General features: G+C 34.9%; 2 protein-coding genes across 22 annotated transcripts in view; one reads left to right on the top strand and one right to left on the bottom strand.

Annotated features, from left to right (window-relative positions):
- GPM6B (glycoprotein M6B) overlaps nt 1-11660 on the top strand; it is a 224312-nt gene extending 212652 nt beyond the window's left edge. For 4 of the 7 annotated variants that reach the window (XM_072614348.1, XM_072614345.1, XM_072614344.1 and 1 more), the window contains 4 exons: nt 122-293; nt 2695-2768; nt 7051-7116; nt 9616-11660. In XM_072614348.1, the coding sequence (XP_072470449.1) occupies nt 122-293; nt 2695-2768; nt 7051-7116; nt 9616-9765 (462 nt within the window). In that variant the 3' untranslated portion in view covers nt 9766-11660. Of the gene's footprint in view, nt 1-121; nt 294-2694; nt 2769-7050; nt 7117-7939 lie in introns of all 7 variants that reach the window. The other 3 variants (XM_072614350.1, XM_072614346.1, XM_072614349.1) reach the window with 1 other exon arrangement.
- A 2217-nt stretch (nt 11661-13877) lies between these two features.
- OFD1 (OFD1 centriole and centriolar satellite protein) overlaps nt 13878-18982 on the bottom strand; it is a 55993-nt gene continuing 50888 nt past the window's right edge. For 11 of the 15 annotated variants that reach the window (XR_011968089.1, XR_011968087.1, XR_011968086.1 and 8 more), the window contains 5 exons: nt 18277-18396; nt 15927-16069; nt 15003-15143; nt 14352-14422; nt 13878-14026 (listed from right to left, as the gene is read on the bottom strand). Coding sequence is in view for 8 of the 15 variants with exons in the window: in XM_072614338.1 (XP_072470439.1) it covers nt 13990-14026; nt 14352-14422; nt 15003-15143; nt 15927-16069; nt 18277-18396 (512 nt within the window). In the remaining 7 variants the exon portion in view is untranslated. Of the gene's footprint in view, nt 14027-14351; nt 14423-15002; nt 15144-15926; nt 16070-18276; nt 18431-18982 lie in introns of those variants that run through there. The other 4 variants (XR_011968085.1, XR_011968084.1, XR_011968088.1 and 1 more) reach the window with 3 other exon arrangements.

Below are 18982 nucleotides of genomic sequence, written 5' to 3' on the forward strand. Positions count from 1 at the left end.
TTTAGCCACCACATTTAATTAACCTCTTTAATCATTAGTAATACTGTATAATTTGTCTATAAGTTTAGGCACTGCTTTGTTAAGATTTTAACATGGTTTGCTTATATCTTCTTTCTCTTAGTTTGTTTTCCTCACCTATGTGCTTGGATTGGCTTGGCTTGGGGTCTTTGGCTTCTCAGCCGTGCCTGTCTTTATGTTCTATAACATATGGTCAACTTGTGAAGTCATCAAATCCCCTCAAACAAATTCAACAGCATCGGGGAGCCAGATCTGTGTGGATATCAGGCAATATGGTAATTAATTTTAGCCCAATTAACTTATTTATCCTTTTCATTTGTGCTACTTCCTTTGAGTTTGTCACTTACTTTTCAGATGGAATGAAAGACTACTTGGAAGACACCCCCCAATGTCATTTTTTATTGTGCTTTCAAGGAATCCTCAGTTTACCAAATTGATGTGCTACTTACAAAGGAATGTCATCATGATGAACTTGGAGTCAGGAAGATGTGTATACAAATCCAGTCCCTTATATTTTCTACTTGTGTGTCCATATACAAGCCACTTAACCTCACCTTACCTCACCTTATCTTAAGCCATTCCCTAAGACTTAAGAGTCTTACCCTGGTCTGATCTACCTTGTTGAAAGAAGTTTCTAATATATGAAGTAATCAACAAGAGAAGCTACTTAAAATGAAATATATCTTTCAATATAGCATCAATAGCAAAAACAGGACAGGACAGGTGGGATATGTATGGATAGATAGATGTATATAGGATATATCTCCTATACACATACGTGGGTGTCTGTGTATTTAGGATATATACCCTAATGGTTCATCTTTTGCCTCTAAAAGAAGCTCTATGAACCATTTTCTTCTACCAAACTGCCAAATTATATAAATGTAGTAAACACCCTGTCATCTCTATAGCTGATCTGTTAGTCATATTCTTGGCTTAGGGCAAGATTTTTTTTTAAATTATCAAATAACTACAAATTTATAAATCTTTTAAAAGAACTGAACATTGAGAAATTTTTCAGCCATTGTTATGTTTGTACACATAAAGTTCACACTGAAACTCTGAAGCCATGTTAATATATACTATCACCAGACATGTAAGCATTTTCATGGACCAATTCAAATATGATTTCCTGCATGTAAGATTTCCAAGGTAGCCAGCTAAGCTTATGACAGATCTGGATAATCCACCAAAGCAAATCCACCAGTTTCTTCTATGCATGAATCTATACAACTTAAAACCTATGAGAGAAAAGCTAAAATCATAAAAGGATTTAATTAGTTTCTGTGGCCTAGATGAGCTACATGGCCAAGCTAAAGAGGAGGAAAGAATTTTCTTTTTGGAATTGTCTTAGATAGTTATTTCCCCTCATGCTTCTCATTCTTTCTCAGTTCCTCACTCATGACTACTTATGCAAAAAGAAATCATGTTTCTTCCTCAAATTGCCTTTGAATACATTTCTTCCCATAAAACCAATGTTCAAACATTATGAGTATTTTTTTTATCCCGGATTAAAAACAGAGAAAGACCCATGTTGAATGTTAAGCTGATTTATAAATGGCTCTTAAATATTTTTCACATGCTTGAGAACAAATTATTTACATAGGGTTTTTTCCCCACACGTTATCCATCTTTTGTATTTGCCCAGTGTAAGAGGTTATAATCTGGAAATCTTAAGATCTCACACTGTCCTAAAAATGGCAATCACAGAGTGATTTTAAGATTTATTCTATGCCCATGGCAAGGTAGTGGGGGGTGTTAAAGTTATTTTTGTTTCTATTCTCTACTGATCTCCTGGGGAAAGGGTGGGCTGATTATATTTTTGGTACATAATTAAATGACTGTTCTAAAGTGTTTGTTTTGAAATAGAAATGCATTATGACTGGCTTTGGGGGAATAAAGATTTTTTTTTATAAGCTTCCTATGTTATAGTGATAGATAAACTGCACATAACATGTATATAATGGAATCTGTGGTCAAGAAAAGGAACATTATGATGGAGCTTTACTGTAGTTTTAAGAAAAAAACATATTTTTCATGATTTTTACTATGGTTCCTAAAGTTAGCATTTTACTGCATGAGCAGTACTATACTCAAAAGCCTGTCTGCAAAAATCAGCCTCACTTCAACAAAATATGCATATATCAAAAAGATTTTGATATTTTATTTTTCCCCAATTACATGTAAAAACAATTAACATTCTTTCTTTTTTCAAATTTTGAGCTCCAAATTCTTTCCCTTACCCCCTCTTAGAAGGTAAGCAATTTGACATATGTTATACATGTATAGTCATGCAAAACACATTTCCACATAAGTCATGCTGTATCACAAAGATTTTTATAATAGGTTGGCGGCATGGGTTTGGAGCCCTCTGAAAGCCAACAAGTTTTATTCCAGTTCATGGTCAAGGAATATCTCAACTCGTTTGTTATCTCCCAGATGACATGCCAAGTGAATATAGCCCAAGATTAAGGGTACAGATGCTATTTTAGGGACATTCCTGGTTTATGTGTCATTGGTATTGGACTTGCTCATGAAAGGTGATAGCATGTTTTTTTGTAGTAGTAGTAATAGTTATGTTTTTATTTCAACAGATCTGAAGTAGTAAGGTTGATTATGAAAAACCATAACATTTGTTATTGTAATCTAACATAAGTTTGGGATTCGCTGTTGCAGGTATCATCCCTTGGAATGCCTTGCCAGGCAGGGCATGTGGCTCAACCCTAGAAAGCATCTGCAACACAAATGAGGTATAGTGGCCCTCAGCTGCTGGGCTTGTCATGCACTGTCATTTTTGAAATTGGGCTGGGAAATGGAGTTTCCTTAAGTAGAAAGGGTACAAGACTGATGGATTTAATTTGTTAAGAAAGACTTTCCTGCATATTTGAGGAATGCCTTATGCACAGGAGATTCTTCAGTTATCTGGGATGACCTCAACTTCACAGATAAAGTTCACATAATAAATGTGGGTTGTGTAACAAGCATTGCACCTAGACTTTACAAAGTAATTTAAAGATAAGAACTTTTCTTAAGTTCCCTGCACTTGAGGAATTTTAAATCTGACAAGATTACTCATATTTCTATAGTGCTTTAAGGTTTATAAGCCATTGTTCTAACACTATGTCATTTTATATTATATATTACTCTATAGCATTATATATTATCAAATTGAGATGTGTGTATATATGTATATATACATATATATATTATAGATGAGGCAACTAAAGTTCAAACAATAAGCTTTCTCTTTTCTTGGACACCATTTTTTTTCTCACCCTGGGAGAGTCTGAAATGAGCATCAAACAGAGGGTGTGTTTTGGTGGAGTTTTGGACTAGATTACAGAAGAAAAAACTGGAGTTTGAGATAGCAGCACTAGCTGTAGCAGTGATGGTGGCCATAGTAATGCTGGCTACCAGGAGAGGTGGTATCCATCAGCAGGTCAAGTTTTCAAGAGCAACAAGAATTTCTTGTTGCCACAATTGGTAATAATGGTAATATTGGTAATCGTAATAATGGTAGTAAGATAGAAATGAAAATCCTAAAGTCCAAGACTAGAATATGACCATTTCCAGCTAGTTCCAGTGGACAGGCCTCCCTGCACTCAAACAGATCAAAGAACTCTGATGAAAGTGGCTAGAACAGACTGCAGCTGCGTAGCGCCAATGTGATATCCACAGTAGCCACTATAGATATGCATGCATATTTCAAGGGTAAATTAGCAAAATATCAACTTTCTTCCTCAAAGACAAAACCAAAATATTTATTCAGATACCAGAAAGCCAATTCCACCATGGTAACAAGGAATTACCAATAGAGGGACGACCACCATCCCCCAGCCTTCCCTCTGTCAAGCCTCCCCACAAACAAGATCCCTTTGGCAAAATGCCCCTCTCTCATCCAGGCTACCTGCTCTGCTCTGCCTCAGCTCTGCCCTGCTCTCTCCCAGCTCTGCCTCACTCTCCCTGCTTCACCCATTCAGCAAGCTCCTCCTATCATCAGCTCCATGTGACTCAAGCTGTGGGCTGGGCCAAAGCTCAAAGCTGGTCACATAGGCCTGTTAAGGGGCATGGAAGATCTTCAAATTACCTTAACATTACAAGCTGGCTGGTCACTCTTGAGCAATCAACACAGGACAGTAAAGATTTAATTCCCTCCCTGGCACCTATAGCTAATAGCCACTTGCTACATGATTTTTTTCTGTTCCTTTGAACTATTTTCACAAATTTTTTCATATAAGCTAGGAGCAATCATAACTGCTTTTTTTAAATATCTGCTAATAATTAATTGCACATAATGAAAGTGCTATAGAGGATGCTAGTGATCAGCCTTGTATACACAGGATTAAATGCATCAGAAGTCTAAACCTCCATCAAGAATTCTTGGTGTTGCTGGAGGCTGAACTCATTGTGAAAGAATTTTATTTTCATAAGCACCCAAAGGGCAGAGATAGATCAACTACATGACTTGAAACCACACAACCTCTAGGTTAATGGAGTTATTTGGTGAAACAGACTTAGGTCGCTTTTAAGCACAGACATCACCAGAGTCTCCTGGCTAAGGGGGTAGAGGCATTGAGTAAAGGAAGCACACACCTCTTGGAATTCCTTGTAGTAGGACAAAAGTGAGGTGTGGAAATATTCTGCCCTCCTATATTTTTGCAGTTGGAAGGGAGTGTCTCTTCCTTTGGTTTTCACTTTATACTCTATAAACCACAAAAACTTGGAACACCAGCTGGTTACATAGTGCATATAAGATGAAGTAGTAGGTTGGGTGATGGCAACTTTTGAGGACATTCAGAAGAGAGGTAATTAAAGACTGGATCAGTCAGAGAAGTTTTGATCAGATTGACTAATGAAATCATAATTACTGGTTGCTATGTCTTCTGCATTTCAGGGCCATTGCTTCTGCCTTATCTAAGGAAATATAGGTGAGAATAGGTGGGGTGTTATCAGTAACACATAATTTCCTATAGAAAATGTGGCTAGGTAGATTTTTTCCCATCTCTGTTTTGTTTCCTTTCTCCTGATCTACACATTTTTGTCAAGTGAATAATCACTCCGTATCATACATGTTTAAGGTATAGAATTCTACTTTCTTAAAAGTGGAGCACACCGTATTGGGTCTTTATGATGGAAGTGGTGACTACAGGGTCCCCCTAAGATATGTTACAGAATATGCGTACAGAAGAGAGGGCTTGTGAATTTCATTTGACACCAGGTTTATATGTTAGCCCTTAAACTGATCATGCAGGAGAGCATCCTCTGTGGCGTGAAGGGGTCCATCATCTATACCATCCCTAACACTGACAGGCAATTACAGCCAAGAGCCCTGAAAACAATATTACTCATCAGAACACTGGCTCTGCTTCCAGTCCAGTCACCATAGCCCTTAAAGAAGGCAACCCTTATGGGGATACAACCTGGCAAGATACCTCTTCAGGTGGTGCAGGGACCTCCTCAGCAGCCGCAGCTAACTTAGAATCAGAAAAAAAATAGTTCTGTGTCAGTCTTTGTCACTGTCAAATGACCAGCAGAAATGGTTATGGATTTAGTAATGGAAGTAATAGTAAAGAAGATAAGCTACCATCTACTTTGCCAGTACATCCTTAGGATTACTGGAACTTTCCATCTGAATTGTGGCTGTAACTTCCTAAATGTGGTCTTTTCCCTATTAGATTTATGAAATCCTTAAGAGACCAGGCTCTGCCTTACCTTTCTATTTGTATCCCCAATGCTTAGCTTAATAGATGGCACATAGTAAATGTTTAACAAATGTCTTATTCGTTCATTCATTCACTCATTCATGCCTGCCTGCATAAAGATACTGGAACTTGTTTCAGGAATAGTGACATGGGACAGTATCAAACTCGAGTTCCAGTTCTAATAATACCTTTTGATTCATATAAACTTTAAAATTTTAGCTAAATGTTTCTCCTCCCCACCCAGCTTATTCAAAATAGATCAATTGTCACAATGAGAATACAGCAACAAACAACACTGGCTAGACTATTTCCAACTCACTGAGAGACCTTGAACAATTTGCTTGATTTCTTCAGGCTTCAGCTTCCCTTAGTGAAAGGAGAGGTCAATACATAACGAGTTAGGAAGAACCTCACAGTAAACCTAGTTTAGCCTCATCATTTTACAGCTTATTAATTGGACTGAGACATCTCAGTCCCTGCCAGTTCTACTATTCTCTAATTCGACCTTACTAATGGAGGTGCCACCAAAAAGTATATATTGAATTTTTGTAAAGCAAAGTTAAAAAAACACTTGCATCTCTGAAATTACTACAAAAATTAAGTTTTTTAAAAAAAATTTTATTGAATTTTTGTAAAGCAAGGTTAAAAAAAAACTTAATTTTTGTAGTAATTTCAGAGATGCTTTATCATTTGAGTAATTTAGTTAGTCATCCACTCCTAACACCTTGGCTTCCAAATTGCCTAAATTTTAAATTTTCTTTCCTAATGAAACTTATGGTCTGCTTTAAAACTTGTCTCCCTCTCCCCCTCAAAAAAAAAAAAAGACATTTTAAGAGAATGTAATGTTTGAGAAGAGTTACATATGGGAAAGAGCAGTGGATCTCAAGTCAGAAGACCAAGAGTTATAGGCTAACTCTCTGACTTTATTAATTATAACCTGGGGTAGACTTGTTAAATCACTTAAACAAATTTGAGCTTGTTTTCTTATCTGTAACATCATGACAGTGGTATTTGTCATCTATAGTGTATCTCCCAAAATCACCTACATTCAAGAATTACTCTGAAGTATTTTGTAACTCTTAAAGCACTATATAAATGATAGGTTTTATTAAGAGAATCCTTAAGTTGTCTTGTAGACTATTTTTGTCAAGTGAATAATCACTCCATATCATACATGTTTAAGGTATAGAATTCTACTTCTCAGGTTTCTTAAAAGTGGAGCACATCCATATCAGGTCTTTATGAGGAAGTGGGGACTATAGGGTTACAGAATATGCTTGATTCTGGACTGAGATGCTTATGTCAATGCACTGCTGCTGCTCTCTCCTAGTTCTATATGTCCTATCACTTGTTCATCGTAGCCTGTGCTGGAGCTGGTGCCACTGTGATTGCACTGGTGAGTAATGTTCTCCCTGAAACCCTTTAGTCTCCTCTCCTCCCAAATATATAAAATAACAAAGCTTCCTTTTTAGCTTTTATCATCTTGCTGGATAAGACAAGACACCACCACCATTCAGACAGTTAAGTTTCACATTTGTAAATTCCTTGTGCTGTAGCTTGTTTAACTGCCTTGGTACAGACTATGGATTAATAACCTTAATTGGATGATCTAGAGAGAGGAGAAGCTATCAGCAGAAGATATATCTAAATAACCTGATCTATTGATAAGCACTGGCAGATTATTTTGTTGAATTTTGTCCTGGGTGTCATAGCTTCAAGAATAAACACATCCTGACTTTGTGATGGTCCGGGTTTTGTGAGAAAGGAAAAGGAAAAGCAGGTAAGAGAGGCTCTAAAGACTTCGTACCAGGAAAAGCCATAACCATTTCTTCTCTTTGGAATCGACTTGATTCTGTCCCTAGTTATTTAAAAGGGTAGAAAGAGGTCTAAAGAAGATAGTTTGGGGAAACTGAAGGGCTTCTTTTCTTCTGCCACTGATCCAGCTTTTTAACCTTTAGTTGGTCTTCCAAATCTAGTCTATTGAATAGATACTTTAAAATGGTATCAATTTTTAAGCACAGCCTGGCATTTAAGAGGTATATCTAAGTAGTAAATGAGCAAAAAAACCCAGTTTCTTGGTGAGGAAAAATCTTTTTGCTACTGGTTTGAAAGGGGAAAGAACAGAGTATTAACTGCGAATGAACAACTTTGAAATAGCTGAGGCTTTGGCTCTCAGCTGCCTGTATCTTACTGTCCTGTATTTTGTTCTCTTCCACCAGCTGATCTACATGATGGCTACTACATATAACTATGCGGTTTTGAAGTTTAAGAGTCGGGAAGATTGCTGCACTAAATTCTAAATTGAAATAAGGCCAATACAGTTTTAGAGAGCTACGTTGTGTGGCTTGAACTACCACTGACACCACAGACTAAAACAGTCTAGATTTTGAAGTTTTGTGACTATAATTTGTAAATAGCTTCAGTGAACAATTAGCATAGTCAATTAATAAAGTGACTCATTGTATATGAATTTTAGAATGGTAAGATCTGGCTATTACCTATATTTTTGAGAGGATTCAGTTATTTTACTGACACTGGTAGCACTCTTTAAGGACAAGATTTTCTTGGGAGTTAACATCTAGTTGTTTTTTTTCCTAAAGCAGTTACTTCTAGATTAAATACTGGAACTCTTGAATGCCTGCCTCATTCCTCATTTTTTTCCTTCCTTTTTAATCTGATTTCAAAGATTTAAACAAAACAAAAATCCCAACACAAATACTAAAGATGAAAGAACCATTAAAATTTGAACTTTAACACTGATTTTCTCATGTTTGTTGGGGGGTGGGGGGGAATCATTCATTTTAGAAAAAGTAATTTTAGATTATTTTAAAGCCTTTAAAACATTTTAGCACGTTGGAAAGTCAGTTTGACACCAACTAAAAATTCCCAAATGCAGCAAAGTAGAAATTTACATAAAATAAACCCCTCATTTGTTTTTTCTCTATTAAAGGAATTTATTCTTCTATTTTGCGCAACACAATCAGTCTTTTCAAGTCTCCCTCCCTATCTTCAAAATAAATTGATAAATGACATCTTAAATCTTGTGTATCGGTGCAGTAGTAACTGATTTCTCAGTAGCCAGTTCTTGAAATGCAAGTTAAGATTTTAATGGGAAGAGAAATTGTGCAAAGACCTGAACATCTCAAACATGTTGAAAAGAAAATGAGAGAAGTAAAGGTTATAAGACGCAGAATTGTGTTACAGGAAATATGAAGGAAAGGAGTTGAGAAGAAACGTGGTTGTTCTATCAACTGTAATGAATAATTTTCTCATGCACTCAGACATTGAAATGAGAGTTCGAAAATGAAAAATGTAGCTGTAAACTGTCACGACTAAAATCTGTTAATCCAGAGACTGCATGCTTTGCTTATAATTTTTAGTTTGGGTTTTCACATTCATTATTTAAATTCTCTCATGTCAAATTGTAGCTTTTTCCATTATTTACACAAAATAAACTGTTTACAGTTGTGGGAAGGGAAGATTCATTCTTACCTACCTTGTAAGAAATGTCTTTGTACACACCTATTTTAAAATCCAAAAACCAACTTAGTGCGTTCCCAGACTTTTGCATCAGACTTAAACACTCCCCAAGTGATAAAAAGCGCTTTGCTGTTTTTCACTTACACTTTTTCTTATAACCTTGGCCATTTAAGTAAATTGCTCCTTGTTTATTAACTAACTTCTCTTTAGCCCATTAATATTAAACAAAATAGAAAGGCATGCTTGCAATGCAGGAAGTCGTTTATACTGACCCTCTGATTCTTCTGTAGCAGAATGTATGTATTAATACAGAATAACCTCCTCCCATTTTTAAAGAATGTCTATTAATCTGACTAGCAGCTTGCTTTGCCTTCTGACATGCTCACTAGCCATCATGCTCACCCTTCTCTTCCAGATCCACTTCCTCATGATACTGTCTTCTAACTGGGCTTACTTAAAGGATGCAAGCAAAATGCAGGCCTACCAGGATATCAAAGCAAAAGAAGAACAGGAACTTCAGGATATCCAGTCTCGGTCTAAAGAACAGCTCAATTCTTACACATAAATGTTTGCCAGAGTAATTCAGCAGAAGAATTTATAGCTCTGACAAATCATCAAACGGCTGCTCTGCAGTACAGATGTTTATCCACCAAACAAACTAATATAGGAGTACAAAAACTTCAAGCTCCTGGGACTTGTTTCTAGGAATACCTTCCACTGGGTAAATCTTTCTTCCTTTAGAACAGATATTGGAGGTTTCATGTCAGCCATTTTAAAAGGCAACACTTTTGACACAATGATTGTTTATCCTTCTGAGATTCCTGGCATTCCCTCATTTCACTTTGCCTGTTGGTGTGGTCACTGTAACAATGGGAATCAGTCATGCTCTTTGGTAGGGGCTCTCAACTTTCCAGCATTTGGAAGTTTATCTATATACACAGAAATGCCAATAGTTACCTACCTACCACGTTCCATTTCTGACAGCTGACATTTGTTAAATTTTGGCTCTTGAAAATTTTTCATAAGGTGACTAAATTTATTTTTCTCTCCTAGTGAGCTGGCTTTCTGATTTGTCCACCTACAGGACACATTTATTCCCTGAGCCAGTCAGAAGGCAGCTATTCAGAAATGCCTCAATGAGCCACTATAATTCTGCCATACTTACTGCTGGAACAACCTAGATTCTCATTCATGGGCAAGCCCTGTAGAATTTGTTTTATACATCATTCAGTTTTAATAAAAGTGTGACCCAATAATGGCTTTTTTTCCTTCCTAAATGCCAGCTTTGCCTTAATGTAAATTTCTTCTAAATTTCTAAGAATTTATATAAGAGGAGACAACCATGACTTCTTCATGGTACTTCATTTCAAAAGTTTCCTTTCTTAATTAAGAAGTGTTACCTTATTAAAATGACCACCATCAAAAACCATTCATAGATGGTCTAGATAGTGAGTTTGAAGTTTCATACCAGCTATCTAAAATCAAATTACATGTAGACCACAGACCTCCTGCTTTTCTAGAACTTGATACCTAAATTAGAATTTATATTTATTGTGTTTTTCTTAAACAAATCTTACTTATGACCCCAAAGTAATGAAGTTCAATGTTCAGCGAGAAAGCTGCTAGAGTTTAAGCCATTTAACAGAAACTTGCCTTCAGAATCATTGTGTTTCAGAAGCATTAAGTGATTATTGGGTATTAGTGATGGTTAATTTTGTGTTGTTCTTTATGAAATGATAAATATAGCTGTTGGGTATATCAGTGCTTTTTAAAAGAAGCTACATAATATAAAGTTAATCACTGTATATTCATGTTTAAAGTTAACTTGTGGTTTGACTGTTTCCTGGATATTAAAACATATACCTATGTGAAAATGTATAAAAATGAAAGGAAGCATACATTTACTTAGAAGCTATTAAAAACTGATCTTTTATCAGGTACTACATTTCATCTGGATCATTAAATTTAATTAAACACCTAAAATGTTTAATTTAACCCTTTATACTTTGGGGGAAGCTCTCTTCTAGCAAGTGACAGAATAATTTAAGTGTTTGTTTTCCTGTTGCATGAAGGAGACTTAAATATTTTTCACAGCAGTGCAGGTGCTGTCATATAGTCCAGTGTTCTCATAGAAGAGTAATGGAGGCAGTGTCTTAAAGCCTAATTCTTTTTCTAAGTCTAGATAGCTATTACCAGGAGTTTTTGAAAGTTTTGTTTTAAGTAGTCTAATATTTTTTATGTAAAGATCATTAAATTTTGCTATGTATAAATTTTTGTAACCTAACAGTGAATCAATATTTTCTATCAGTGCCAAGGGCTTCCTGTAGTTATATTCAAGTGTTACAATAAATATTTGTAGATAATAGAGCCAACATGTGTATGCTTATTTTAAGATTTTATCTAGGCAAAAATAGTTGTGGCTGTACTGATAGTAATAAAATAAAATTATAGCTTCCTTCATTTGTTGTTTTAGCATACATAAACCTTTTCTGACTTTTTCTTTGGAATGGCTGTCTTAAAGTGATATAACTAAATGTAATGAAATTTCATACTAATTAACAAAATATTTGTTGAAGGGTTGCATGCTTGGTAAAAATCATTTAAAGCAAGAATAATTGAAGAGAGCTCTGTAACTCACTGGATTGTGTTTTGCAAAAGCTGCATTTGCTGTTATGATAGTGGCATCTCACAGTTTCATGGAACTATAAATTTTTCAAATGAAATTTCACTGGAAATTACTTGTTCTCAACAGTGTTAGAGGATATATGCCTATGAGATTAAAAAGGCCTACACTTTTATTACAAGACTGGCTACTGACTTGGTGAAAGGATCTCAGGAAGGAACAGTTTGCCTTTTGAAACTGTCTTAAGTAAAGGTGCTTCAAAGTTATGTATATTTATAATATACTATTGTTAAAATGAGTTTAATACATTCATCTATTATAGAAACAGTTAACTTCTACAAATCCTAAGAATTTCAAGTTCATAAATAAGAGTAAAAAGAAATATTATCAGTGGGTTTTTTTTTTAATCAAGAGCTAATGTGTAACAGGAATGAACAGTAAGTCAATTCAGTAAGGTTTTATTTATACTTTTAATTGTGATTGTGATTACCTGTCAGTAATTGTATATTTGAACATTTTCAGGTTAGTCTCAAGTCAGTATCTCACATAATGAAACTTGTAATATAGGTTTAACAGCCAAACTGACAGATTCTTATTTGTACATCTACTGTGAAGCATGACCAAATAATACATTAACTGTTCTTCTTCTTACAACCCTAACTCTGAATCTTCTCATCAGCTGACACAAGAAGTCTTATAGTGTATGTATTAAAAGCACCCTAATTATATTTTATACTTTCCTAAATCCTTTCATAAAATTAATTAAATCTCTTGAAGTTGAATACAATTTATTTTAAAATTTTAAGCATTTATACCTTGGGAAACCTGAATTAATAGCAACTAGTAGCAAGCAAAGAACTATTCTCCCAAACTTGTGGATGGTATAAATGAGTAGAGCTAAAAGTGAAATAAGACCTTAAAGTACTTCAGTCTTATTCTACAGGCATTCAAAAGCAATTATTGTTACCTAGATCACTGAAAATACTGCCACAGATCTAGATAAAGATAATTGCTTCTGAAAGTCTTTTAATATAGCCAAGTTTTTTCACATTTTAATTCTTCAATACAGGCTTATGTTTACATGCATCAATATTTTTCTAATTTTTGTGGTTTTCTACATATCCCAGTAGATGGATGACTCATTCTTTATGAAATATCACCTATTATAAATTTACACGAGGGTAGGTTTTTTTTAATGACCATTTTAAAAAAATTGACTACATGATTTCCCTTTACTAGGAGAAAGGTAGCATGGCATAATGGGTGGAGTCAAAATGACCTTGGTGTCCTCTGACATGTACTATGTGTGACTGAGCAAATCATTTAACTTTTCTAGAGAGGCAACTCTGAGTTGCAGAACAGTTGCTCATCTGCACTAATAGAGGGAGTTTCCTCACTGGAAGTTCCCTAGGCCAATGAAATCACAGGTCTGAACATCCAAGAAACAAAAAGCAACTTTCTCATTAAGCTCTGAGCAAAATAAAACACAATGTAACTTTTCAGTAACTTTACTATATTGTATACTTCTAATGGACAACTGATTTTTCTACAATTTTGATGTTCTCTGGAAGAATTAACTTCTTTTAACCTAACATTATACACTAAACATTAAAAACAGAGTTCCAGGTTGTATAAGTTCCCTAAAAAGGTATACAGCTATAAAAAGTTAGAGGGATAGGGGAAATATACTTTTTTAAAAAGAAAAGAGGGTAATTTGTTTGTTAAGGGTATGGGTCTTGAAATCTCAGCTGATTAGCACTAAAGGTTAATGTTTCATTGAATTGTGCACTGCACACGGGAGATAATCGAACCTGTGTGCTTAAGTCTTATAAATAATATTATTAGTCCTGTATATAAAGGGAAAGTTAATTTAAGAAAAACAGAAATATTAGTTTAACAGTGATGCAAAATCTTCAATAACTTTACCAAACTATGCATTACTTTAAAAGGAAGAGAAATATTCATTTATACCAATAGCACATGTGTGTAAATGCTTCTCAATAAGTCTTTGAAAACAGTCCCCATTAAGAAACACAGAACTATGCAACCTCATATAGATTTTCTATGTAAAATCTTTATTAAATATTCTGGCTTACAACAGTGAAAACCTGGGCCTAAATTTGATACATCACAGTGTTATAAGTATGAGCCTGGGAAGCAAACCTCTCACCAAAAGTCATCTGGTTCTTCAGAAGCTGACAAACTAAATAAGGAACAGAAGTGAAAGAATAATTAGACAAATTATTTCTTAGAGAGCATTGAGGAATTAAATGGTCAGGTTTGGGGGTTTTTGAGGGAGAGGCCTATTTCTTTAATGATTGACTTTTATACTATGGCACTTCCCCTAACCTTCTCTATAGTTTATTATCTAGATTATGTTCACTGAAGCTTCATCTATATGACATTAAAACAACTCATCAACTCAGTGAAATTATAAAGAGCTCAAACGTTACCTACCAGTCAAGAGAAGCTTCTTACGTACCTTAAATTTAGCAAAGCTAGTGTTAATTTTGCTTGGAATATCTTACCTATCAGCTTTATAATTAGACAACAGCATTTCTTCTATTGATGCTTCTTCCACGACCTCCCTTTTTGAGCTCTGAAAAGGAGAGAAAAAAATGTAAAATATCTTGTATATTTGGTATGTTACATAAAATTTGCAATTATAATTAGTTAGAAATATACAAAAATATGAAAATTAAGACTAACACATAGCTGATAAATTAGCCTTTTTTGGTAGCATGGCACAATAATTGCCTATAGTTTGTATTCTCAAGTACTTCAATGAGGATCTACAAAGTACTAAGATATTACAATAACTCTACTGTAGTCAGTTACTTGTCTAAAGTGTACTTCAAAAATTTTTAGTTTGCCCCAAATACACGGGTCATATAGAGGGAGGCAGGGACTATGCTTTTCCCTCTTTAAAATAAAAAACACTAATTTCTATTAAATTGTGTTGTCTGTCATGACATTTAAATGAAACAAAAACCACAAAATTTTTAGAAAAATTTTAACAATGTGAAATATCATGCTTAGTTCATCTCTGTTATGAGATAATGGTGCCCCTATAAATGTGTTTATTAAAGATGCTATAACTGACTGTTCACAGTATTGCAGAATCAAACATTCTACTAATTTATTTTACCTTCTTACTGTCCTTTAAAAATTCTTCTCACCTTATTTACTGATTCCTGCTCTTTATTCTGTTGGATGATCTTCATATACTTTTCTAGAGGGTTGACAATTTCTCTGTCGATGATTTCTAACTCTTTAATATCTTTCTCTACTTCACTTTTCAATGATTCTTCAAGTAATCTCTAGAAAATAAAATTGATAAGAATTTCTTTTCACAATAATTAGCACTGCTTAAGAACCTATCACGTTCGAGGCAAAATAATCTTAAGGAGATTACATTCTAACAAGTGAGATACCATGTGTGTACATATATAAAACAGATGCACAGTAAACTATAAGGGGAAGGCTTTTTTTAGGCCTGGAAAATGCCAAGAAAGACCTCATAAAGGAATCTTCAAAGAACAAGGGATTCCTGATGCAGAGGAAGGAGGGATTCCAGGAAAGAGAGACAGTCCCTACAAAGGCACAGGAGATGGGAGTGTCAGGTGTGAGCAATAACAAAAAGGGACATTTTATTAGACTGTAGGTAGTCTGGGACCAGGCAGTGAAGAGTATATGCTAAACACAGAAGTTTATATTTGAGTCTAGAAGCAACAAGGGAGACAATGGAGTTTATTGAGTTGGAGGAGTTTACTGAGTCAGACCTCAACTTTTAGAATATTACATTGTGGCTGTGGTATATAGAGTGGGAAGAAACACAAAATAGAGATGAAATAAGAGGCTATTTTAAAAATACCTTCAGCAAGAGAAAAGAGCCTAGAGTGGTAATTGTATGAGTACAGAACATACGTATGAGATGTTATGGAGAGAAAAATGATAAAAATTGGCAACTGACTGAATGGATATGATGAATGAGAATAAAGAATGGAAAAATGGCTGCCAAGAACAAGATTTAAAAAGACACATGCCAAATAAAGGAAAATATTATTCTACAGAAGCACTAGTTACAAAATAGTACTTATCACCATTTCTTGATCCAGTTTTTGTAGTTCTCTTTGTTCCCTTTCAAATATTTCCAATCTTTCTCTCTGTCGCTTTTCTTCTCTCTCTCTCCGTTTCTCTTCCCATTTTTCTTCTTCTGTCTTCTGTTCTTCTAGATCTAGCATTACTGGAAGAGAAAAATGAGTATCTCTCTCACACACACACAGACACACACACTCTCTGAAGTAGAAGGGATTTTTAGACTACAGACCAACTCAAGCCAACTTTCTCATCTCACATGTGAGGTAAGAGACTCAGAGAGGTTGAGTCACTTACCCTAGGTTCTTACTTTCCATGGTATTGGTCTTGATTTATCACACTCTTATCTCCCTAAAACAGCTACCAACTCATGCTTATGTCCTAAAATCTTTTGCTCCATTACTAAAAATCATGTAATAACCAACTCCTCTAACAGTCTTTCCATTTGATAAGGTAGAACCACTAATAAAGTCACCTGTGTCATAAAGGCTAGTGACCACACCAAGGGGTGGAAGTAGGGCATGGGAAGGGTAAGTCATTTACTATCACATTCCAAAGGACAGGAAATATGATTTGTCAATTTCATCAGAGAAAAGAATACAAACTTATTCCTATGCATCTCCATGAAGCAAAGTGACAGTGCATGGGAAGTTATCAGTTTCATAGGTAGCATTTTAATCCCTTTCCTCTGCTTTATGAATTAAAACTCCTTTGGGGTCATCAACTGCAAAGGAATTAGGTGTGAAACTCAAGGACTGGTGCTACTTTGAACCAAAGAAAATAATCTCATCTACAGGGTGAACTGTGCCCTAAAGGGTGCGTATAATTCAAAGTTTATCATTTTTGCTTGTTTTTTACCCTGTAATATCACAAGAATCATTTCTGAACTCCACATCTTGCATCACCAACTTCCTAATGGAAATCTCCAACTAGATGTCCCACAGACATCTCAAATTAAATGTCTGTTGACTCTCATTACTCTCTATTCCTCCTCTAAATTTCCCACCTTTCTAGTCAACCAGGTTCACAGCTTCAAAATCTTCACACTTTCCCTCACCACAACCCATCTTTGTATATCCAATTAGTTACCATGTCCTGTCAATTTTACCTTGACAAAATCTCTTCAATCTGTCATTTTTACTTGGTTATCACACAACTTCAGGGTCTCATTACCTCTCACCTCAGCTATAATACTTTCATCATAGGTCTTCTTCTAGTCTCTAACCCTGATAGTCCATCTTTCACACAACTGCCAAAATAATCTTACTAAAGCCCAGATCTGTCACTCATTCCCCTTCTTAAGAATTTACAGTAGCTCCTATCTTACCAACTCCTTAGTTTGACTCTGAAAGCCTTCAAAGACTGACAAGTTACCTTTCTAGAATCAGTTCACATTATTCCCCTCTCATGCACTTGCCTATCTGCTAAACACAGCACTCCATCTCCCACTTCAGTGCCTTACTCCAACCCTGCCTGAAATCTCCTCTTCCCTTCTCAACTCTGCCTCTTTGAAATCTTACTCTCTGTTTAAGACTTTAATTCAGGTGCTACCTTCTGTGGGAAGCCTTTCCCAACCTTCTGGTTATTAGTGTTTTCTCAGTCCTCTCAAACTACCTTATATGTATCTATATAAATGTTGTATTCTCTCCTGCACCACCCATGGATAGAACAGAATATCCTTGAGGGCAAGGACTGTTTTCCATTTTGTCAGTGTATCCTCAGCGGCTAAACACTGCCTTGCACATAGCAGGAACCAGAAGAAATACATACTGAAATTATTTTATGTAATTCTTAGCTCTCTTTACTACAAAGAAGTATCACTCCTCCATGGGAAGCAGAACTCACTATAATTGTACATATGTAAACATGTTTTCCCCTTTAATAATTGTTTTCATTCATTTAAATAATATCATTTAAATCAGGACACTAAGGGAGGCTGTTTGTTTGTTTAGAAGATTGAGACGGTAGGTAATTAGAAAGTGTTTAATTATATATAGATAGCCTATTTCGGGGCTTATGTATTTTTAGAAAGGGGAAAAAAAGATAGTAGTATTGACTCAGTTCAATTCTACAGAGGGCAAGAGGTAGATGGGGAACCTCAAGGGTCAAGGGAGGCAAAAATGGATAATGCATGCTGTTCAAGATTTCATATTATGAAAGTCTCAATTATCTAAATTTTAAAAGTCTGTCTTTAAAGTTGTCTTAAATATCTACAAAATGATAGCTACTTAATAAACTAAATTTATTCAATCCAAATATTTTCTCAGTAACTATCTCAAAAGTTAAATCACTTATTCAAGAAGCTTTTTATTTCAATAATTCAATATTCTATTAATTAAAAAAAAAAAAACTTACTTGGGTCCTGATGCAAAGTAGTTATTGCTGGCACAGAGTCTATGACATTGTTAGTGGGAACCATATCTCCCGCTGGATATAACACATCTATTTCAAGTTGCCTTGGAATGTTCCCACCATCTAAAAGAGGTTTGGACAATGGCTCCATTATTCCCTAATTATAACAGAAGGGCAAAAGAACAGTTGCAGTGTGGGAATAGCTGGTCTTAAAATACTTTCATTTCAGGGAGCTAAATAATTAAGCAGGTGCCGCCCAAAGATTTGATGAAAAATATTAAGACTACACTCTTAGTTATAAACAAAGGATTCGACAGGTTTTGAAAAAAATTGACTATAACTTTGTAAAAGTTTGGAGTTAAATGCTTGAAAGAACATCATTTACTTTACAAATATTTGAGAAGTGAAATTTAAGATATTAACTAAAAAAATAATATATCTACATAGGAAAAAATCCATGACCGTCAGGCTGCTAACAAAAACACAATGATCCAAAATGTTTTTAAACAAAACCATACATTTCAAAATTATATTCTTTTTACACCAGCAGTTTTTAAGATTCCAGAAAAGAAACAGTATGAATACTCATCATTAACCCCTTAATTTTACCAATTTTTGATACTTTCTAACTCTCAATCAAAATTCCTTCAGGTTATAAATTATCATTAAATTATAAAACTTATATTTATTTGATATATCAGAATACTGC

The sequence above is a fragment of the Notamacropus eugenii genome, chromosome 5 (genome assembly GCF_028372415.1).
Source record: "Notamacropus eugenii isolate mMacEug1 chromosome 5, mMacEug1.pri_v2, whole genome shotgun sequence".
Taxonomy (NCBI): Eukaryota; Metazoa; Chordata; class Mammalia; order Diprotodontia; family Macropodidae; genus Notamacropus; species Notamacropus eugenii.